At 41.2% G+C, this 25,099-nt stretch overlaps 1 protein-coding gene across 1 annotated transcript; it reads right to left on the bottom strand.

Annotated features, from left to right (window-relative positions):
* Positions 1 to 14,117: 14,117 nt before the first annotated feature.
* LOC112231774 (SLAM family member 5-like) lies at positions 14,118 to 22,104 on the bottom strand. Its single transcript, XM_042311836.1, has 6 exons — positions 21,966 to 22,104; positions 17,622 to 17,933; positions 17,101 to 17,382; positions 16,853 to 16,969; positions 16,358 to 16,428; positions 14,118 to 15,912 (listed from the first exon to the last, which is right to left on the bottom strand). Exons 1-6 carry the CDS (start codon positions 22,018 to 22,020, stop codon positions 15,793 to 15,795), a joined length of 957 nt encoding a protein of 318 aa, XP_042167770.1. The 5' UTR covers positions 22,021 to 22,104; the 3' UTR covers positions 14,118 to 15,792.
* Positions 22,105 to 25,099: the final 2,995 nt, after the last annotated feature.

Genomic DNA, 25,099 nt, shown 5'->3' on the forward strand with positions numbered 1-25,099 from the left:
ATATACACCGAGTGTACAAAATATCAGGAAATCCTGCTCTTTCCATGACATAGACAGACCAGGTGAATCCAGGTGAAAGCTATGATCCCTTGATGTCACGGTTACCTGTTAAATCCACTTCAATCAGTGTAGATGAAGGGGAGGAGACAACCTGTCTGGGAATGGGGTTCGGCTAGCGGAACCCCTCGCCAACAGCCAGTGAAATTGCAGGGCGCCGAATTCAAACAGAAATCTCATAAATCAAATTTCTCAAACATACAGGTATAAAATTCTCATTTATCCAGCCACAGTGTCTGATTTCAAAAAGGCTTTACAGAGAAGAGAGCTCCACAAATGATTATATTAGGTCACCCCCAAGTCACAGAAAAACACAGCCATTTTCCCAGCCAAAGATAGGAGTCACAAAAAGCAGAAATATAGATAATGTAACGGCTGTTGGAAGGTGTGGAACAAGGTGCAGCGTGGTACGTGTTCATGATTTTTATTAACTGAACACTGAAATAACAAAGAGAACGACCAAAACAGTTCTGTCTGGTGCAGACACAAAAACAGAAAACAACTACCCTACTACTGTCACATTCTGACCTTTATTTCCTTTGTTTTGTATTTAGTTAGTATGGTCAGGGCGTGAGTTGGGTGGGCAGTCTATGTTTGATTTTCTATGATTTGGGGATTTCTATGTTTCGGCCTAGTATGGTTCTCAATCAGAGGCAGGTGTCATTAGTTGTCTCTGATTGAGAATCATACTTAGGTAGCCTGGGTTGCACTGTTTGTTTGTGGGTGATTGTCTATGTTAGTGGCTTGTGTCAGCACAGGTGTCATTTGTAGCTTCACGGTCGTATTTGGGTTATTGTTTTTTTGTTACTCTTTTGTATAGTGTTCAGTGTTCTCTTTATTAAAATTCACTATGAACACATACCACGCCGCATATTGGTCCTCTGATCCTTCTCGCCTCTCCTCTTCAGATGAAGAGGAGGAAGACCGTGACAACTACACGTGGGAAAAGGCTACCTAAGTATGGTTCTCAATCAGAGACAATGATAGACAGCTGCCTCTGATTGAGAACCACACCCGGCCAAACACACAGAAATAGAAAACATAGAACACAAAACATAGAATGCCCACCCCAACTAACGCCCTGACCAAACAAAAATAGAGACATAAAAAGGATATCTAAGGTGACAGATAAAATTAATCACTAACGTTTGATGATCTTCATCAGATGACACTCATAGGACTTCATGTTACACAATACATGTATGTTTTGTTCTAAAAGTGCATGTTTATATCCAAAAATCTAATTTTACATTGACGTGTTATGTTCAGTAGTTCCAAAACATGCGGTAATTTTGCAGAGAGCCACATCAATTGACAGAAATACTCATAATAAACATTGATAATAGATACAACTATTATACAAGGAACTTTAGATAAACTTCTCCTTAATGCAACCTCCGTGTCAGATTTTTTAAAAACTTACCATGCAATAATCTGAGTATGGTGCTCAGAGCCCAAACCAGCCAAAGAAATATCCGCCATGTTGTGTAGTCAACATTAGTCAGAAATAGCATTATAAATATTCACTTACCTTTGATGATCTTCATCAGAATGCACTCCCAGGAATCCCAGTTCCATAATAAATGTTTGATTTGTTCGATAAAGTTCATAATTTATGCCCATATACCTCCTTTTGTTAAGGCGTTTGGTAAACAAATCCAAACGCGTGTGCAAGTCAAGCGGAAAGTTTGGACGAAAAGTCCAAAAAGTCATATTACTGGTCGTACAAACATACCAAACAAAGTATAGAATCAGTCTTTAGGATGTTTTTAACATAAATCTTCAATAATGTCCCAACCGAAGAATTCGCTTGTCTGTAGAAAAGCAATGAAACACGAGCTAACTCTCATGACCCGCGTCACGAGCCGTGGCTCTCTGCCAGACACCTGACTCATTTCCCTCTCAATCAGCACCCTTCACAGTAGAACTTTCTAAAGACTGTTGACATCTAGTGGAAGCCTTAGGAAGTGGAACATGACCAATATACCACTGTATCTTCAATAGGGGCTGAGTTGAAAAACTACAAACCTCAGATTTCCCACCCATAATGACAAAGTAAAAATATGTTTTTGGAAATGTTTACACATTTATTGAAAATAAAATACAGAAAAATCTAATTTACACAAGTATTCACACCCCTGAGACAATGATTTGAAGAAGCATCTTGGGCAGCTATTACAGCTGTGTCTTTCTGGGTAAGTCTCTAAGAGCTTCTCACAGTATTTGCACATTATTCTTATTCTTCAAGCTCTGTCAAGTTAGTTGTTGATCATTGCTAGACAGACTTTTTCAAGTTTTGACATAGATCTTCAAGCCGATTTAAGTGAAAACTGTAGCTAGGCCACTCAGGAACATTCAATGTAGTCTTGGGAAGCAACTCCAGTGTATATTTGGCCTTTTGTATTAGGTTATTGTCCTGCTGAAAGGTTCATTTGTCTCCCAGTCTGTTGGAAATCAGACCGAACCAAGTTTTCCTCTTGGATTTTGCCTGTGCTTAGCTCTATTCCACTTTTTTATCCTAAACAAACTCCCAAGTCCTTAACCGATGACAAGCATACCCATAACATGATATAGCCACCACCATGCTTGAAAATATTGGTAATCAGTGGTAGTCAGTGATGTGTTGTGTTGGATTTGCCCCAAACATAACACTTTGTACTCAGGACATAAAATACATTTCTTTGGCTTATTGCAAACATTATGCATGTTTTGGAATATTTTTATTCTGTACTGGCTTCGTATTAGTATTGTGGATTAATTACAATGTTGCTGGTCCATCTTCAGTTGTCTCCTATCAAATCCATTAATGGCTCTGTAATGGTTTTAAAGTCACCACTGGCCTCATGGTGAAATCCCTGAGCTGATTCCTTCCTCTCCGTCAACTGAGTTAAGAAGGACGCCTGTATCTTTGTAGTGGCTGTGTGTATTGATACAACATCCAAAGTGTAATTAATAACTTCACCATGCTCAAAGGGATATATTCAACGTTTAAAAAAAATATTTTTACCCAATCTGCTAAAATGCGGCCTTCTTTGCAAGCCATTTGAAAGCCTAAATTCTCTTTGTGTTTGAAATTCACTGCTCGACTGAGGGGACCTTACAGATAATTGTTTGTTGTGGGGTACAGAGATGAGGTAGTCATTCAAAAAGCATGTTAAACAATATTATTGCACACAAGTCCATGCAACTTGTTCTGTGACTTGTTAAGCTAATTATTTTCTCCTGAACATATTTAGGCTTGCCATAACAAAGTGGTTGAATACTTATTGACTCAAGACATTTCAAGACTTGTGAAGGTGGTAAATGACCTTTTAATGGCATCAGACCGAGGCTCTGCATCTGTCCTCGTGCTCCTAGACCTTAGTGCTGCTTTTGATACCATCGATCACCACATTCTTTTGGAGAGATTGGAAACCCAAATTGGTCTACACGGACAAGTTCTGGCCTGGTTTAGATCTTATCTGTCGGAAAGATATCAGTTTATCTCTGTGAATGGTTTGTCCTCTGACAAATCAACTGTAAGTTTCGGTGTTCCTCAAGGTTCTGTTTTAGGACCACTATTGTTTTCACTATATATTTTACCTCTTGGGGATGTCAAATCGAAAACATAATGTTAACTTTCACTGCTATGTGGATGACACACAGCTGTACATTTCAATGAAACATGGTGAAGCCCCAAAATTGCCCTTGCTAGAAGCATGTGTTTCAGACATAAGGAAGTGGATGGCTGCAAACTTTCTACTTTTAAACTCGGACAAAACAGAGATGCTTGTTCTAGGTCCCAAGAAACAAAGAGATCTTCTGTTGAATCTGACAATTAATCTTAATGGTTGTACAGTCGTCTCAAATAAAACTGTGAAGGACCTCGGCGTTACTCTGGACCCTGATCTCTCTTTTGAAGAACATATCAAGACCATTTCAAGGACAGCTTTTTTCCATCTATGTAACATTGCAAAAATCAGAAACTTTCTGTCCAAAATTGATGCAGAAAAGTGTATCCATGCTTTTGTCACTTCTAGGTTAGACTACTGCAATGCTCTACTTTCCGGCTACCCGGATAAAGCACTAAATAAACTTCAGTTAGTGCTAAATACGGCTGCTAGAATCCTGACTAGAACCAAAAAATGTGATCATATTACTCCAGTGCTAGCCTCCCTACACTGGCTTCCTGTCAAGGCAAGGGCAGATTTCAAGGTTTTACTGCTAACCTACAAAGCAATAGATGGGCTTGCTCCTACTTATCTCTCTGATTTGGTCCTGCCGTACATACCTACACGTACGCTACGGTCACAAGACGCAGGCCTCCTAATTGTCCCTAGAATTTCTAAGCAAACAGCTGGAGGCAGGGCTTTCTCCTATAGAGCTCCATTTTTATGGAATGGTCTGCCTACCCATGTAAGAGACGCAAACTCGGTCTCAACCTTTAAGTCTTTACTGAAGACTCATCTCTTCAGTGAGTCATATGATTGAGTGTAGCCTGGCCCAGGAGTGGGAAGGTGAACGGAAAGGCTCTGGAGCAACGAACCATCCTTGCTGTCTCTGCCTGGCCGGTTCCCCTCTTTCCACTGGGATTCTCTGCCTCTAACCCTATTACAGGGGCTGAGTCACTGGCTTACTGGGGCTCTTTCATACCGTCCCTGGGAGGGGTGCGTCACTTGAGTGGGTTGAGTCACTGATGTGACTATAGTCGGCCTTGTCTCAGGATGGTAAGTTGGTGGTTGAAGATATCCCTCAAGTGGTGTGGGGGCTGTGCTTTGGCAAAGTGGGTGGGGTTATATCCTTCCTGTTTGGCCCTGTCCGGGGGTGTCCTTGGATGGGGCCACAGTGTCTCCTGACCCCTCCTGTCTCAGCCTCCAGTATTTGTGCTGCAGTATTTTATGTGTCGGGGGCTAGGGTCAGTTTGTTATATCTGGAGTACTTCTCCTGTCCTATTTGGTGTCCTGTGTGAATTTAAGTGTGCTCTCTCTAATTCTCTCTTTCTCTCTTTCTTTCTCTCTCTCGGTGGACCTGAACCCTAGGACCATGCCTCAGGACTACCTGACATGATCACTCCTTGCTGTCCCCAGTCCACCTGGCCGTGCTGCTGCTCCAGTTTCAACTGTTCTGCCTTATTATTATTAGACCATGCTGGTCATTTATGAACATTTGAACATCTTGGCCATGTTCTGTTATAATCTCCACCCGGCACAGCCAGAAGAGGACTGGCCACCCCACATAGCCTGGTTCCTCTCTAGGTTTCTTCCTAGGTTTTGGCCTTTCTAGGGAGATTTTCCTAGCCACCGTGCTTCTACACCTGCATTGCTTACTGTTTGGGGTTTTAGGCTGGGTTTCTGTACAGCACTTTGAGATATCAGCTGATGTACGAAGGGCTATATAAATAAATTTGATTCGATTTCAGATTTTGATTTTTAATTATTTTGTAAAAATGTCTAAAAACATAATTCCACTTTGACATTATGGGGTATTGTGTGTAGGCCAGTGACACGAAATCTACATTTAATTAATTTTAAATTTAAATTCAGGCTGTAAAAAGTAAAGGAGTGTGAATACTTTCTGAAGACACTGTGTATACAGTATATATAGGACTAAGGTTTCATTGAAGTTTTGGTTCTGAAAACACTGTGTCAGGTATTGTATTAGTTTTTCCCCACACAACTACACACAACAAAGACGAGAGGCATGGAGGAAGATACTATCCTGTTATCCCAGCAGCAGCCTTGGTGGTGTTCCCAGACATCTTTGCAGTATTATTCACCATAGGGACATGCCAACACAGTTCACCTATCCTGTACGTGTCCCTCTCAAATAGCTGATTCTGTCTAACCCATTCTGTGTGCATTCATTTTCTCACTCCATATTCTCCAGAGAATCTTTGAATGTTGATGGATGACCAATCAACCTTAGAAAAGCAGAGAGCAAAGATGGTGAGAGAAAGTAGTTTGGTTGAAATGGAAAACCAATGGACTTGTAACACAATGCTGCTTGGAAGAGTCTTTGGAATCTCCCTGATTTGAGGCTGGGCTTCAGGTGACTGAATAAAGAAAACATCTGCCGCAGGAATACGTTTGGGAGGAGAAGACAGATTGTGGGAGGGCTGAGGGCCTGTGTGGGGTAACCAGAGATCTGTGTAGGTGTGTTGCATTGGCAAACTCAGCCAGGTGAAAGCTAGAAGATTTTACTTGGTAGTGGTGGGGGGGATAAACAAGCTTTGTGGGGGGTTGACATTTGTCTTGGCAAAGAGCTCATCAACTGCTTTAACGTTTAAATTAATAATTTACCCTGTCCGCAATCAGACATGGTGCTGAATGTATCATCAATATTATATTTGCATATAACTTTACCGGTACCTGACTCTCTCATTCCCTTCATGGTGTTTGTTGCAATACAGTAAAAGTAGCATTGTGTATTATTGTTTAGCTGTAATATGACTTGACATACAGTATAATTAACTGTTGTAAAGGAAAGTAAATCCAACAATTTGTAATAACATGTAGAGATTTTTGCTTTCATAAAGACACTGGAAAAAATATTTATTTTCAAAATGTTATTCAGAAGGTTGTTGTGGTTGATCTGATGTGTTTACATTGGATATGATATCAAGGTGTTTTGACACTTGAACAGGTTATTCTGGTGTATCTCTAGATTAGGGTTTTCCAAGCTCAGTCCTGGGGCCCCCCCTGGGGGCAGGTTTGTTTTTCCCCCGAGCACTACACAAAACAAACTCAAAACTTGCACCCAGGGGGAGGGGGCCCAGGACCGAGTTTGGGAAACACTGCTCTTTATGACACATTGATAAAGCCATCACCTGCTGCTTATCTATTGCATCATATTTTCAATCAGCCTATGAAATATGATGCGTTAGACAGAAAGAAAACTGCCTGAAGACCAGGTGTTAGGCCAGGGTATCAGGCCAGAATATTATATAGATTACAATGAAGGTTACTGAATGTTAATGTCCATCAGAGAGAATGGTAAATGGTAGTTCATGTGTCAAGACAAATAAATGCAGTTCAAAAGAAAATGCTATAAGAAGTCCAGCTGCTACATCTTTTCAATAATGTATTTGAAGGTTGTTACACATGTTTCCTCTATCAGATCAGAGTAGCATGTCTCTTTCTGTGAGCATGGTGTGGTCCTGATAGAAATGTGTTGTATAGAACTGTACAGACACCTCTTCTGTACATCACTCTGTAAAGTTATTACACATGTTTCCTCTATCAGATCAGAGTAGCATGTCTCTTTCTGTAAGCATGGTGGGGTCCTGATAGAAATGTGTTGTATAGAACTGTACAGACACCTCTTCTGTACATCACTCTGTAAAGTTATTACACATGTTTCCTCTATCAGATCAGAGTAGCATGTCTCTTTCTGTAAGCATGGTGGGGTCCTGATAGAAATGTGTTGTATAGAACTGTACAGACCTCTTCTGTACATCACTCTGTAAAGTTATTACACATGTTTCCTCTATCAGATCAGAGTAGCATGTCTCTTTCTGTAAGCATGGTGTGGTCCTGATAGAAATGTGTTGTATAGAACTGTACAGACCTCTTCTGTACATCACTCTGCAAGGTTCTTTGAATAAGGCCCTGATGTTAGTCTCAAAACAACACCCACAAACGGATAGAGAGTGGGAGCCTTGTGGTTGCTATATCTCAAGTAAAACTACACAAATACATGTATCAAAATGAACGTGTCAACATACATGGATTCCATCAACCCCCACAACACCCCCACATTGTCTGTGTGTGTGTTAGTACGTCTGTATGTACTCTTCTCTATCGCCATCTATGTCAGCGTGTGGTTATCGCTTATTTGTTCGCTCTGTTGTCTGTAGCCTATATGGGTCAGTCGCTTTCATTCTCATTATAGGGGAGATGTGGAACCGCCCTCTATCTCTGCACAGCTTCTCTCATGCAAGAGAGCTGACACCACAAACCTCTCAGTCCCCTGCACCCACATTTAGCAGACACTCTCATAAAGAGTGACCTACAAGTCTGATATGTGCTAGTAAGCTAGTCAAATTCAATTGTGGACAAAGTACCCAATTGGCATACTTGTGTAAATGTAAATATACCTTAATAGGAAATGACTCAAGTAAAAGTGAAAGTCACCCAGTAAAAACTAATTGAGTAAAAGTCTAAAAGTATTTGGGTTTAAATATACTTAAGTATCAAACGTAAAAGTATAAATCACTTAAAATCATTTTATTAAGCAAGCCAGATGGCACCATTTTCTTGTTTTTTTTATTCATGGTTAACCAGGGGCACTCAGACATCATTCAGAAACAAAACATTTGTGTTTAGTGAGTCCGCCAGATCAGAGGCAGTAAGGATGACCAGGGATGTTCTCTTGATAAGTGCGTGAATTGGACTATTTCTGTTCTGCTAAGCATTGAAAATGTAACAAGTACTTCTGGGAGTCAGGGAAAATGTATGGAGTAAAAAGTAAATACATTTAATTAGGAATGTATTGAAGTAAAAGTAAAAGTTGTCAAAAATATAAATAGTCAGGTACAGATACCCCCCAAAACTACTTAAGTAGTACTTTAAAGTATTTTTTTAACTTAAATACTTTACACCACTGGTCAAATGAAGGACTTCTGTGCCTAACCTTTAACCTAAGCTTAGTTTTAACTGAACAGAAAGGGAAATAACTTCTGTTGTTCTCTGGTCAGAGGCAATAGGACGGCTTCCAACTGTGACCTGTTATCAAAGTGCCCCTCTGTTAGTTCTCAGGGGAGCATAGTCTTCCATATCTAATTGGTAGAGCACGGCTCTTGCAACCCCAGGATAGTGGGATTGATTCCCGAGACCAGCCGTTCATAAAACATGTATGCACACATGACTGTAAGTCACCTTGTATAAAAGTGTCTGCTAAATTACATCAATATTCTACAATGTATACCGAATAGACTTTTAGCTGCGTGCTGACATTTTAACATTATATGGCCTCTCCTCTCACTTTCAGAGGAGAGAGATGGAGAAAGAGAAAAGAGAGACAGACACAATGAGAGAGAGATAGAGAGTCAGATTGAGAGCTCCATCAGTAAGACAATTCAGAGTGCAGTAGAAAACGTTGCTATGCGGTGACAATCACGATAATAAAGAATGTATTAACAATTGGAAAACATTTGAAAGTGCTTGAATGGTGTGGTAATAATGATTTGCCAGGCTCAGCAGGAACTGGAAAGTGTGGTTGCCATGCACAGACAGGAGGGTAAGAGATGTATTTGAGATGTGTTCAGGTTTGAAACTATCTTCTTTTTGCTGTGAAGTACACCACCACAAGCTCACCAATAGTATCTTAATTGGATTGAATGCTCATAAAATCATTTTGAGATACAAGGGTGAATTATGTTTTTTTTCTCTTTATGGAGTAGTGTAGTTAGGGTCTCGGTCTCTAAGCTAGACAGGATGTGGTGGGGCTGCAGAGAAACACAGATGATAGAAAACGGGGGCAGGGAGAAGTACACCATCTCTGACTGATATCATCAACCACACGGCCAAGGTGACAAGCACCAAAAACCTGTTCAAACTAGATTCATTGAATGTGTTAAAATGTCAGGATTCAGAGTATGGCTAATGCCAAATAAAGTAATATTAATTGTAAAGAATTTCGCATTTTGAGGATATGGTACGTGCTATTTCGGCCTCCCATCCGCTCAAGAAAAAAATCGGCAATCGGCTGAATCTAGTTGATGATGTCACGTTCTGACCTTTATTTCCTTTGTTTTGTCTTTATTTAGTATGGTCAGAGTTGGGGTGGGCAGTCTATGTTTGTGTTTCTATGTTTTTTCTATTTCTGTGTTTGGCCTGATATGGTTCTCAATCAGAGGCATCTGTTTATTGTTGTCCCTGATTGAGAACCATATTTAGGTAGCCTGGGTTTCACTGTTGGTTTGTGGGTGTTTGTTTCCGTGTGTGTGTGTTTGTCGCCACACGGTACTGTTTCGGTTTGGTTATTTCATGTATTCGTTTATGGTTTTTGTATTCCATAGTGTTCAGTGCTTTTCTTATTAAAATCGTCATGAACACTTACCACGCCGCATCTTGGTCCGATCCTTACTCCTCTTCAGGAGTACAACAGGTGTAGCCCTTACAGTGAATTGAGGTAATATGTACATGTAGGTAGCGCTAAAGTGACTATACATAGATAATAAACAGAGTAGCAGAAGCGTAAAATAGGGGATTGGGTAGCCCTTTGATTAGCTGTTCAGGAGTATTATGGCTTTGGGGTAGAAGCTGTTAAGAAGCCTTTTTGACCTAGACTTGGCGCTCTGGGTACTGCTTACCGTGCGGTAGCAGAGAGAACAGTCTATGACTAGGGTGGCTGGAGTCTTTGACAATTTTTAGGGCCTTCCTCTGACACTGCCTGGTATAGAGGTCCTGGATGGCAGGAAGCTTGGCCCCAGTGATGTACTGGGCCGTTCGCACCACCCTCTGTAGTGCCTTGAGGTTGGAGGCTGAGCAGTTGACATACCAGGCAGTGATGCAATCAGTTGGTGCAGTTGGTGCAATTGTTGATGCTCTCGATGGTGCAGCTGTAGAACCGTTTGAGGATCTAAGGACCCATCTTTTCAGTCTCCTGAGGGGGAATAGGCTTTGTCTTGCCCTCTTCACGTCTGTCTTAATGTGTTTGGACCATGATAGTTTGTTGGTGATGTGGACACCAAGGAACTTTAAGCTCTCAACCTGCTCCACTACAGCCCAGTTGATGAGAATGGGGGCATGCTCCTTTTCCTGTAGTCCACAATCATCTCCTTTGTCTTGATCACGTTGAGAGAAAGGTTGTTGTCCTGACACCACACGGCCAGGTCTCTGACCTCATAACACATAGGCTGTCTCATCGTTGTCTGTGATCAGATCTACCACTGTTGTGTCATCTGCAATCTTGATGATGGTGTTGGAGTGGTGCTTGGCCATGCAGTCATGAGTGAACAGGGAGTACAGGAGGAGACTGAGTAGGCACCCCTGAGGGGCCCCCTTGGTGAGGATCAGCATGGCGGATGTGGTGTTACCTACTCTGACCAGGTGTTTAGTCCCAGGGTCCTTAGCTTAGTGATGAGCTTTGAGGGCACTATGGTGTTGAATGCTGAGCTGTAGGCTCCCACCACCGCAATTGTATCAGTATTATGTGTAGGCAGTTAAGTTTCTCTCTTCTCTCTTCTCTCACTCTCTCTGGTGTATCTATCTATGTGTGCATGTAAGACTTCCCATCACCAGCTGAGGGCAGTCTAGTGACACTTACTTGCCACAGTCTTTGGATCTCTTCCTGTGCTTCCTCCTACTGGGATGGATGCTGACTCTGGGACTGCGGAGACAGAGCAGGGAAAGGAGTGGTGCTTGAATTAAGAAATCCACCGGAACAAACATTTTTACCGTTTTACCGTTACTGTACTGTCAAATAAAGTGCTACATAATTACAGATCTGTATCCATAGAAGTAATCCTTTATTTCCTCACCTCTCATTCAAATGCATCTTCCTGAGTCTAAAAACAAGACGACAGGTGTTATGAGTCTCATCAGGTTAATTCACCATCATTAGCGCACACCATTTCAAAACGTTTGGCAACGGAAAATGAAAGCAAGCTTTTCTTATTCGATATGGTCGAATCGGCCTGTTGCTTCCATCTCGTTCCCAGTGAATACAACCCAGTTTTAAAGAGAATGTGCCTGGGTGAAAGTGCTGTTCATATTTTGAATGACTTCGATTGCATTACATGTCAGACGATATTATGCTTAATTATCTGCAATCACACGTCCGATGCTCCAGAAACGTCAGCTCCACGTTCAGCTCCACGATTTTTCCTCATCGACTGACACACAGACAAACACACAGAGGAAAGCACAAACACATGCTTTGAGTTGAGTTGAGGTGAAGAAGACAGCTCTTCCTGTCCGTGCACTCAAAGGTGTAGACCGGCACTGGATGTTTTACAGGAACATACACTACCGGTCAAAAGTTTTAGAACACCTACTCATTCAAGGGTTTTTCTTAATTTTTGACTGCTTAGTGAAACTACACTGTACAAGTAGAACGTCTCGCACGGTGGTCATTATGGTCAAACAGTTCTATTTTTATTTCATCAGACCAGAGGACAGTTCTCCCAAAATAATGATCTTTGTCCCCATGTGCAGTTGCAAACGGCAGTCTGGCTTTTTTTATGGCAGTTTTGGAGCAGTGGCTTCTTCCTTGATGAGCGGCCTTTCAGGTTATGTCGATATACGACTCGTTTTACTGTGGATATAGATACTTTTGTACCTGTTTCCTCCAGCATCTTCACAAGGTCCTTTGCTGTTGTTCTGGGATTGATTTGCACTTTTCGATCCACAATACGTTCTCTAGGAGACAGAACGTGTCTCCTCCCTGAGCGGTATGACGGCTGCGTGGTCCCATGGTGTTTATACTTGCGTACTATTGTTTGTACAGATGAATGAGGTACCTTCAGGCGTTTGGAAATTGCTCAAAAGGTTGAACCAGACTTGTGGAGGTCTACAATTGTTTTTCTGAGGTCTTGGCTGATTTCTTTTTATTTTCCCATGATGTCAAGCAAAGAGGCACTGAGTTTGAAGGTAGGCCTTGAAATACATCCACAGGTACACCTCCAATTGACTCAAATGATGTCAGTTAGCCAATCAGAAGCTTCTAATGCCATGGCGTCATTTTCTGGAATTTTTCAAGCTGTTTATTAAAGGCACAGTCAACTTAGTGTCTGTAAACTTCTGACACACTGGAATTGTGATATAGTGAATGATAAGTGAAGTAATCTGTCTGTAAACAATTGTTGGAAAAATTACTTGTGTCATGCACAAAGTAGATGTCCTAACCGACTTGCCAAAACTATAGTTTGTTAACAAGAAATTTGTGGAGTGGTTGAAAGCAAGTTTTAATGACTCCAACCTAAGTGTATGTAAACTTCCACCATCAACTGTAGAAGCTGTTTTTCAGTCTCTCGTTCACAGCTTTGATGCACCAATACTGTCTCAGTCTTCTAGATGGTAGCAAGGTGAACATGCCTTGGCTCGGGTGACTGAGGTACATGATATAATCGCCTCAGCCTTCCTGTGAAAGTGGGTGCTGTACAGTTGGGCAGGCAGTAAACTGAGATCTGGTGTTTGTATGTGAACTCAACGTAAGTGTTTTAATACACAGAAATTAAGTGTTAAACCTACATATTGGAATTGTTAAGAGAGTGTTGTAAAAACATTGTTTTTTTTTTGGGGGGTTTAGTGCATGTAAAAGGCAGCATCAAAACACAATAACACAATCAATGGTTTAGAAATGCAAATGGTTAAAGCATAATATTTATTGATTTTAAGGGCCCATTGAGAATATTTTTTGTAGAATTCCACCTTTATTTTTTCTATGCTTTATTAAGACAGATTGGAAACAGGAGGGGGGGTAAGATGGTACATTTCCTTGGAATTGTACCCTCTTAACCACATAGCTATGCTTTAAGAATTTATTCTGGGGTGAATTGAAATGTACAACAAAATACACAAAACAATTATAATATACATAGTGCATTCGGAAAGTATTGAGACCCATTCCCTTCTTCCACATTTTGTTACGTTACAGCCTACACATAATACCGCATAATGACAACGAAAAACAGAAATACATGACTTACATAAGTAATCAGACCCTTTGCTATGAGACTCGAAATTGAGCTCATGTGCATCCTGTTTCCATTGATCATCCTTGAGATGTTTGGACAACTTGATAGGAGTTGTTGGAATTGTCCGTAGAGCTCAGAGTCAGGATTGTGTTGAGCCACAGATCTGGGGGAAGGTACCAAAAAAATGTCTGCAGCATTGAAGGTTCCCAAGAACACAGCGGCCTCCATAATTCTTAAATGGAAGAAGTTTAGAACCACCAAGACTCTTCCTAGAGCTGGACTCTCGGCCAAACTAAGTAATCGGGGGGGGAAGGGCCTTGATCACTCTGACAGAGCTCCAGAGTTCCTCTGTGGAGATGGAAGAACCTTCCAGAAGGACAACCACCTCTGCAGCACTCCACCAATCAGGCCTTTATGGTAGAGTGGCGAGACGGAAGCCACTCCTCAGTAAAAGGCACATGACAGCCTGCTTGGAGTTTGCCAAAAAGCACCTAAAGGACACTCAGACCACAAGAAACAAGATTATCTGGTGTGATGAAACCAAGATTGAACTCTTTGGCCTGAATTATGGAAATTGGATGTTCAGTAAATTGTTATGGGTAGTGCCTAAGTGTATTGCCTAATGTGAAAGCTGTGTAATGTACTGGATTTTACAGAACTGTAACATACTACATTCAAAGGGCAATTTTGAAACATGTGTCATATTTTTTTTGCTATTGGATTAATTGGTTGTTAAAATAACTAAACACAATATCTGCCAATTAATTTCCAGCAATATTGCCACTGTCTGTCTGTGTGATGCTCGCGTTTGTCTATCACTCCGTGTGAAGCCAGTTGACGTGATAACCATCTATTGGGTTGACAGAAATACTTTCTTTCCGCAAAACCTTCTCATGTTATAGATGCTCTATGCAGAAATCACTCTTTCCATTTCCTGGTTGTTTATGTGACAAAACAAGCAACTATAGTGTAGAGAATCATTGTACCATCTAAACCGCTGTGGAATATCTTTTCCATAACTAAACATATTGTGTTTTCCTCTGTTTGAAGCTGTTGTACAAAACCAAAAGTAAAATACACAAAAACAAACCTCAAGCACGGCAAGCATAGAAATAGTGCACATAGAAAATATCTACTGCTTCTTAGACTTGCTCTCAATAAGAATGACAGATCAACATATTTCAGCAAAATAAATGATCCATCATAATAAATGAAACAAGCTAATTAAGAGAGACAAGTTAGGCCAGAACAACATTTTGCGAATAGTGATAAGAAGAGTAAAAAAAACACTCAAGATCAAATGGCAAATCAAGATCTACATAAAAAAAAGTAAATCTATGGACCTTTTGTTCTTAAATCTATGGACCTAAAGTAGTCTAACAGTCATAGCTGCCAAGGAGTAGGTGGCTTTATCTCAAACGCCTGCTCTTTTATGTACTATACAAAGCTGCAAGCTAAACAACGAGCAGCTATAAAATATACAGGGGAGGGACCTACATTTAAACAACAGAACAGTCATTACTGAAAAGAAGCTTTGGTTCAGCAGTAGCATAGCAAACACCAAGGGTGCCACATTCCCCCCCACATTCTGAAATAGCATTTTTGTCCCCCCCCCAGTTTTATCATTGGAATGTGATACAAAACTATGCTATGGTGTGCTTTAGGGCCATGCGGACGCCTCCGAGTGGGCGGGTAGGCTGTTTGGAGTGTTTATCCGAGAGGATAAAAAGTTATGTCCCCCCCCCCATTCCAAAACCAAAGTTGCGCCCAGTATTTAAATATATGTTCCATTTGTTTTAACCCATACATGGGGATTTGGGACAAAAGGCATCTGAAAATAAGGATTATCCTGATCCTGCTACTAACTCAATAGTTATTGAATTGGTCCGTATCAGTGGATGCCATCGAGGTCTCTATTTGACAGGTCTGTGAGAATGACCTACAAAGAAACCCTGAACTTATATCAGTGCAACAGTTGCAGGGAAATTTTCTCCCATAACAACTGTGCCTCGAAAAGGTTTTCTGGGTGAATATTTTTTTTTAAACTTTCATTTTGTTTAAATGTCCTCTTCATGAGTTATCATGTTGGCTTCTCAGTGACTTCCAGTTTTGTTCCGTCATGCTGTGTCAACATCCCCGCTGGCAGCCATGCGATGTAACTGGAGTGAATCATAAACGGATGCCATTTCAGAGTTGTCTCTACGCGACTCCAGTTCTGGTATACCTCTTCGCTCCTCCTAGACAGGGAGAGGGAGGTAGGGAGGGAGGGGAGGAATGAGAGGTACAGGGAAAGAGGGGCAGAGAAAGTGGGTAGGAGAGCACCAACAACAAAAAAGAATAATATGTTTCATTCACAGACTTTGCACATGCTCTAAAAGACTATATGAAGATCGAAGGCATTACCATATACCATATGTGCTGTGTTGCTTCTCATTTCTCATTGTGCAACCCAACCATATCATATGGGCAAAACTGCTTGCAATGACATCAGGCCTGGAATCAAAATCAGGTGGTCTGTGCAACTCAAGACTTAAAAAATCGCCTTGGACAATATGACAGGATCATTCAGTCTTTCAGGCCTACAGATAGAAGATGTTTGCATAGTGTTCAAGCTTACAGTTGTAGCCATGAGGGCTGCAAAAGCTGGTTTATTGTCTATCAGCCTGTAGCATTATTACTAACCTGGTTATCTGTTGGTTTTATGTAAGTAATCGTTGCGTACTCATTGTCAACTTGCACTCCTTCGGATGAATCTATGAAGACAAATAAAGTCAATTAGATATAAGGCGGGGGTGTGACTAACTGACAGAGACGTACAGACGCTCATCTCCTGAACAGGTTCTGTAAACCCTCACGACTACTGTTACGATGGGTACCTGTCTCTCTGCTGGCGGTCTTTTTGGCACCATAGAAGCCAATCTTTAAAGTAATGATTGTCAGAGTGTGTTTGTGCCTTCTGCTTTTTCAACATTTAGAGAGGTGTATCAGGAAGGTCTGAGATGATAATAATACTGTCTGACCAAGCAGAGGAAGTGTGCCACTTTATTTGACCTGCATCCAGTACACAGTACAAGTACACAGTTCCTACTTTTTCCAAAATACTATTCTTGATAATAAAAAAGGGCAGATGATGACATGTTTTGACTGACCTCAGACCTCTAAAAGATGAATACCTGCCTTGTGAGTGTTCATTTCCCCTCTTCTTTCGATTGATTGCAAGTCCAACCAGTCCTGAGGCAACCGCAACGCAGAATACAGCAATAATAAGCACACCCCGTGTCCTCTCATTCATGTCTGAAATAAATAAAAACAAGGAAACAATTTGTGTAAAGTATGTTTTAAATGGGCTGAACTAATAGTTCCTCTTAATTATTTTGGTAGTTGCTATTTTCTGGATGGCTTTAATTCAGAATTGATACTCTTACCTGTCTCCTTGGGATGACCATCTTCACTGCAACATTTTGGAACAAGAACTGTCTCATTGCTGACAGGGTTGGAAGCCACACAGCTGTGGGTGGAGTTGTAGTTCTTTCCCTCTACCTCCAAACGGAGAGAGAGATCGGTGGTGAGGTCAGGACTGCTGGTCTGGTTTAGTATTTCCTCTCCCCTGTACAAGGTCAAGGTCACCTCTTTTTCATTGTCCACAGAACACACCACACTACAGGAGCTGCTGTCACACTCTCTCACCTGAGGTTTGGAAACAACATCTGGAAGACAAATAGCAAATACATTGGAGGAATGGAACTTATATTGAATGTTTTTGTAATATAGCACACATACACACACACACACACTCTCACACACACTCTCACACACTCTCACACACACACACACACACACACACACACACACACACACACACACACACACACACACACACACACACACACACACACACACACACACACACACACACACACACACACACACACACACACACACTTACAGTAAAGAGTGAGGTTAAATTTAGGTATCCTCTTCTCTCCGTCTTTATTCTCCACAGAATAAACCCCAGCATCTTCTATCTGTAGGTCTGACAGACTGAATAATCCTGTCACATTGTCCCAGTGAAGGCGATTTTTAAATCTCTCATCTGAATCTATATGGCTTTGTCCATTGATCACACTTGCAGTAGTGTCTTCTCCATACCTTACATATCCAGTTTTAAACACTCTCTCTGGAAAAGATAAAGACTTTCCCACGATGCCTTTCACCTCCTGAGTCTCAGAGTTGACTGTTTGCTGGGAAGCACAGAGAACTGTGGACAGAGAGAGACTCAATGTCAACACAATAACACTATTCCAGGATGTCTGCAAAACAGTCGCACAATAAATCTCACAATACCTGGATAAGTGTTTAACATGTCAGTAACCGCATCCATATGATATTGCAATCTGATGTCAGAAGATAACAATGACATTCAATCATTAGTAGATTTGTGCAGCACGTCTACAATGTAGTAGCCTGGAACAACACTATTGACTTGAGTATCACAGGTCTTCTTAGCAAATAACAGGTCTGATGTGATGGTGAAGGTCAGGAAACAAAGTTTTAGGACTGGTAGTTTAATATTTTGTCTGTAGTTGAGTTCACATACATTCTCTGAGCAAGGGAAAATCTTTCACCAATTGATTGTTTTCTTTTCCTCCAAAATAAAAAATTCAAGTATCATTGAAAAGCAAATGATAGAGGGATATTCAACACATTTCCACTAGCTAAACAGGTGAGGCTCAAAACTGTGCCTCACCTGCCTTGATTGACGGGCAGCCACTGTTCATGCCACAAGAGGTACTGGATCCTGGAAAATAGGTTTCGGAATGAAACAGTCCGAAACTGAGAGATGCTGGATCCTGTTCTCAAATGAAGCACTGGTTTCATTGTCACATCCTCTGAAGAGACATAGGCTTACCGCATGTGGTTAGGTTAGGTTACCCAGGTTATTAGCTCAATGTACATAATGTATTTGTCCTTCTATAGTGAACTGTATAAATTGTATGTACAGTGTGCTCGGGAATTATTGGATCACATGATAAAGATGAGCAAAAAAAAAACTATATACTGAACTATATTGTATACTCCACTCATGACATCACGGCCAGGCACGACTAAAACACCATCATTAAGTTTGCAGATGACACAAAAGTGGTAGGTCTGATCACCGACAACGACCAGACAGTCTATAGGGAGGAGGTCAGAGACCTGGCCGTGTGGTGCCAGGACAACAACCTCTCCCTCAACGTGATCAAGACAAAGGAGATGATTGTGGACTTCAGGAAAAAGAGGACTGAGCATGCCCCCATTTTCATCAATGGGGCTGCAGTGGTTGAGAGCTACAAGTTCCTTAGTGTCCACATCACCAACAAACTAATATGGTCCAAGCACACCAAGACAGTCATGAAGAGGGCATGACAAAACCTATTCCTCCTCAGGTGACTGAAAAGATTTAGCATGAGTCCTCAGATCTTCAAAAGGTTTTACAGCTGCACCATCGAGAGCATGACTGGTTGCATCACTGCCTGGTATGTCAATTGCTCGGCCTCCAACCGCAAGGCACTACAGAGGGTGGATGCTAACGGCCCAGTACATCACTGGGGCCAAGCTTCCTGCCATTCAGGACTTGTAAACCAGGCGGTGTCAGAGGAAGGCCCTAAAAATGATCAAAGACTCCAGCCACCCTAGTCATAGACTGTTCTTTCTGCTACCACATAACAAGCAGTACCCAGAGCGCCAAGTCTAGGTCAAAGAGGCTCCTCCTTCTAAACACCTTCTACCCCCAAGCCATAAGACTGCTGAACATCTAATCAAACGGCTACCCAGACCATAACCCCCCCCGCTACACTCTGTTGTTATCATCTATGCATAGTCACTTTAATAACCCTACCTACATGTACATATAACCGGTGCCCCAGCACATAGACTCTTTACCGGTATCCCTCTGTATATAGTCTCGCTATTGTTTTTTACTACTGTTTTTAATTACTTGCTACTTTTATTTCTTATTCTTATCCGTATTTTTTAAAACTACATTGTTTTTTAGGGGCTCATAAGTAAGCAATTCACTGCAAGGTTGTATTCGGCGCATGTGACTAATACAATTTGATTTGATTTGATTTTGATTTACATTTTTTTTTACAGTTTGTAGGATCCATGTTGGCCTATAGGTGTCTGTGGAAGTGAACATTTTACACAGAAAAAGGAGGACTGTTCTGCATGAGTGTGTAGGCCTGAGAGTGTAACTGTACAGTGCTTTTGTGAAACATTGTTTTCACATTTTCTAAGCGAATGAGATATGCAAATTGGTAAAGATTAACATGATCTTCATCATCACCGATTTGCATACTAAGGGAGCCTCCAGCGTACATACTCCAGGTACATGATAATAAAGTATGCATACGGTATAAGCCTAATTGTCACGCCCTGGTCTTAATATTCTGTGTTTTCTTTATTATTTTGGTTAGGCCAGGGTGTGACATGGGTTTATTATGTGGTGTGTTTTGTCTTGGGGTTTTTCGTATGTTTTGGGATTGTGACTTAGTGGGGTTTTCTAGCATAGTCTATGGCTGTCTGAAGTGGTTCTCAATCAGAGGCAGGTGTTTATCGTTGTCTCTGATTGGGAACCATATTTAGGCAGCCATATTCTTTGAGTGTTTCGTGGGTGATTGTTCCTGTCTCTGTGTTTGTTTGCACCAGATAGGCTGTATAGGTTTTCACGTTTTTTGGTATTGTTCGTTATTTTCATCGTCATTAAACATGTATCAAGAATACCACGCTGCATTTTGGTCCGATCCTTGCTACACCTCTTCATCAGAGGAGGAGTTAGAAGAAAACCGTAACACTAATATCTTTCTATGTTTGTGTCTCACCCACACAAACACACATACCAAACAAATTTCATCTAAAATGGTTTAGGATCCTATTCACTAGAATTTTCCACTAGAATGTAATTGACTTTAAATCATTAACACTTACCTAAAGCTTCCACTCCATATGACTTGCAAGAGAGAAAACAACCATTTCTCCAATTCTAAACATTTTATTTGAACATCCTTAATGTGGATAATGTTTTTGAGGCCCAAAGACTATTTTACATGGAAAACAAGATGACTTTATTAATTTGCAAAAAATTTAAAAAAAAGAAGCTTTTGCTTTGTCATTATAGGGCATTGTGTGTAGATTGATGACGGGAGAAATCATACATTTTAGAATAGGGCTTATGGTTGAAATTACGATATTATGTTTTAATAATGTTCATGTATCGAATGGTTGTAATTGATTTCGGAATGTCCAAAATTGTCATTTGGTGTATCAGGTTGATGGTGGAGGTTTACACTGCTAAATGTATAGTAATTTATACTAAGAATGCATTGAGATACTAATCTGTAATTATGATCATGATTAGGAAGTTAATATTAGAATTATGGATAATTATACTGTATGTTAAATGTACATTCTGCCAGAGTCGGTGTGCATTAAGTTGAGGGTTTTGTCTTTAAGTGATAGCTTGACTGATGTGAAACACTAAGCATTGTCATTCTAAATTTGGGTTGAATAATGAATTGGGGTTTAATTATGATTTGTAACTAAATTATATTTTTTTAACTGACTGATTGATTTGAGTAAGATACGAGTATGTTAACAACCTTATGAGCGTCGCAATTAATGTATTATGAATTGATTGTTTTGATTATTGTTATGTTTAATGCACTCCTGACTATGGGATAGTGTTCGCACCAGTTCAACGATACGAAATAACGGGGAAATGCGCCACAGTTCGGATTAAACACTCCAAACCGTTTTGTAGTGAAAGCCCCATAAGATTTGAAAAGCCATGCCTCCCCTGGACAGGCACTGTGAGCCTAAACACAGTGAGCCTGTGAGCTCTGTGAGTTCATTTCAAATGACTAGCTACAGTCTCAGTCTCAGAGAATTATAAAAGGTTGTCTGCCTGTTGTTTCCAAAAGATTGTTCATCTCTCATCTCAATTAGTTTATGAATCAATAAAGTATTGGCATACTCTTAAGTTGGTGTATAGATCACACACTTTTATAGCCTACACCTCTTTCATCCCATGAAAGAGCTCTTTTTTTTAGAAACTAGTCCCTGTCTGTATCTATCCCTTAATGTAAATATTCCCATTCGGTCTGTGCTACACACACTACAGCCCTAGTCTTGGCTCCCTTGTCAAGAAACACAACAAGCGTACAAACATATGATAGATCAAAAGTTACCAATTAAAACATTGAACACTTTGTGTTAGTGACGCAAATCAGTAACAACAAAAGAAACATACCATCAATTACGAAACATAGCAGCATGAGCCTTGTCCATCCAAACAAATGGTTCATTGCTCTAAAGCTCGAACTGTTCAGACGTGTGCAAGATGTGATCTTGTCCTTGTACAGAGGAGAGAATAGACTCAACCAGACCAGCAGCTCTCTGGGCTGTATTCATTACGCCGATTCTGTTACTTAAAATGTAAGCAAACGGAACAGGTAGGGACCTACCTGACATTGTCCAATAGAAACTCTGGTTCTAGTTGCAACAGTTTGGATTAATGATTACACACCTAATATCATTACCAACCTGTCTCTCCCTCTGGAGGTAGAGAGAGGAGATTACAACTCCATCTACAGTGGTGTAGCTGTCAACCCTGTCAGTAATCACATCATCACCATCAACATCACAACACCCTGTGGAGACGGAGGCCTTGGAGAAGACGCATGTGTGAGAAATCATATAATCCATTATTGCCATCAGCTCTGAGCTCATTACACATATAATGCCCATCCCTCTTGAGATATACCGGTTAGTAGACTTGTTGTGTAGTGATGAACCAAAGTGTATGTTGTTAAAGTGGCACCTTCTAGTGGAGAAAATAGAGAATTCCACTGTGAATGGTTTGCACTTTGAATGATCTTGTATGGTAGATTGTGTTCTATTATGTGAGGTATGAACACTGAGTGCACAAAACGTGAGGAATAACTGCTCTTTCCATGGCATAGACTGACCAGGTGAATCCAGGTGAAAGCTGTAATACCTCATTGAGGTCACTGTTAATCCAATTCAATCAGTGTAGACGAAGGGGAGGATATATTTGAGTGTGTCAAGAACCAGCATGCTGCTAGGTTTTCACACTCAACAGTTTCACGGTGTGTATCAAGAATGGTCCACCCCCCAAAGGACATCCAGCCAACTTGACACAACTGTGGGAAGCACTGGAGTCCACATGGGCCAGCATCCCTGTGGACCCCTTTGACACCTTGTAGAGTCCATAACTCGGCGAATTGAGGCTCTTCTGAGAGAAAACGTGGGTGCAATCTCAATATTAGGAAGGTGTTCCTAATGTTTTGTTAACTCAATGCATTCAGAAAGTATTCATACCAATTGATTTATTCCACATTTTACAGCCTAAATTCAAAATAGATTAAATACAGTGGGGCAAAAAAGTATTTAGTCAGTCACCAATTGTGCAAGTTCTCCCACTTAAAAAGATGAGAGAGGCCTGTAATTTTCATCATAGGTACACTTCAACTATGACAGACAAAATGAGGGAAAAAAATCCAGAAACTCACATTGTAGGATTTTTAATGAATTTATTTGCAAATTATGGTGGAAAATAAGTATTTGGTCACCTACTAACAAGCAAAATTTCTGTCTCTCACAGACCTGTAACTTTAAGAGGCTCCTCTGTCCTCCACCCGTTACATGTATTAATGGCACCTGTTTGAACTTGTTATCAGTATAAAAGACACCTGTCCACAACCTCAAACAGTCACACTCCAGACTCTACTATGGCCAAGACCAAAGAGCTGTCAAAGGACACCAGAAACAAAATTGTAGACCTGCACCAGGCTGGGAAGACTGAATCTGCAATATTTAAGCAGCTTGGTTTGAAGAAATCAACAGTGGGAGCAATTATTTGGAAATGGAAGACATACAAGACCACTGATAATCTCCCTCGATCTGGGGCTCCATGCAAGATCTCACCCCGTGGGGTCAAAATGATCACAAGAACGGTGAGCAAAAATCCCAGAACCACACAGGGGGACCTAGTGAATGACCTGCAGAGAGCTGGGACCAAAGTAACAAAGCCTACCATCAGTAACACACTATGCCGCCAGGGACTCAAATCCTGCAGTGCCAGACGTGTCCCCCTGCTTAAGCCAGTACATGTCCAGGCCCATCTGAAGTTTGCTAGAGAGCATTTGCATGATCCAGAAGAAGATTGGGAGAATGTCATATGGTCAGATGAAACCAAAATATAACTTTTTGGTAAAAACTCAACTCGTTGTGTTTGGAGGACAAAGAATGCTGAGTTGCATCCAAAGAACACCATACCTACTGTGATGCATGGGGGTGAAAACATCATGCTTTGGGACTGTTTCTCTGCAAAGGGACCAGGACGACTGATCCGTGTAAAGGAAAGAATGAATGGGGCCATGTATCGTGAGATTTTGAGTGAAAACCTCCTTCCATCAGCAAGGGCATTGAAGATGAAACGTGGCTGGGTCTTTCAGCATGACAATGATCCCAAACACACCGCCCGGACAACGAATGAGTGGCTTCGTAAGAAGCATTTCAAGGTCCTGGAGTGGCCTAGCCAGTCTCCAGATCTCAACCCCATAGAAAATCTTTGGAGGGAGTTGAAAGTCCGTGTTGCCCAGCAACAGCCCCAAAACATCACTGCTCTAGAGGAGATCTAGGATTATCCAGGATTATCCGCTTCGATAACCGAGACACCAGACCAGCCTGGTGACAGAAAGACAAGCTAGCTGCAAGCAGGTCAGTGTGGGACAAGTGGATGGACCGCCTTCCCCTGTTTTACAACCCTGGGCCCAGCGTTACTGTTGATGAGCAGTTTATGCCATTTAGGGGCCCCTTCAGGCAGTACATACCGTCTAATCCCGCAAAATATGGAATCAAGATCTGGGTTGCCTGTGATGCTGTTTCATCATATGCCTGGAAGCCAGATGGAGGAACCCCTGATAAACACCAAGGGATGCGTGTTGACCTGGACATGACACAGGTACTCCGTGGCCACAGCATCACATAGGATAACTTTTTTAATTCACACAAGCTGGGACAGTAGCTCCTCAAGAGGATCCTGATGATGGTAGGAACAGCACAAAAAAACATGCCAGAGCTCTGACCTCAGCTGTTGAATACATAGAACAGGTCTATCAATCCCTCTAAGTTTGTGTTCACGGCCGACATGTCCCTACTGTCCTACATACCAAAGAAAGGCAAAAATGTGGTACTCACGAGTACGCTGCATAGGGATGGGAGATTCTGTGGCCAGGAACATAAAACCCCTTTTTTTTTTTACATAAAAAAACTGAAATTATAATGGATTACAATGCCACAAAAAGAGGGGTGGACAATTTAGACAAGCTAGTGACTGGCTACAGTTGAAAAAGAAGAACC

This window comes from Oncorhynchus tshawytscha, linkage group LG34 (genome assembly GCF_018296145.1).
Source record: "Oncorhynchus tshawytscha isolate Ot180627B linkage group LG34, Otsh_v2.0, whole genome shotgun sequence".
Lineage (NCBI taxonomy): Eukaryota > Metazoa > Chordata > Actinopteri > Salmoniformes > Salmonidae > Oncorhynchus > Oncorhynchus tshawytscha.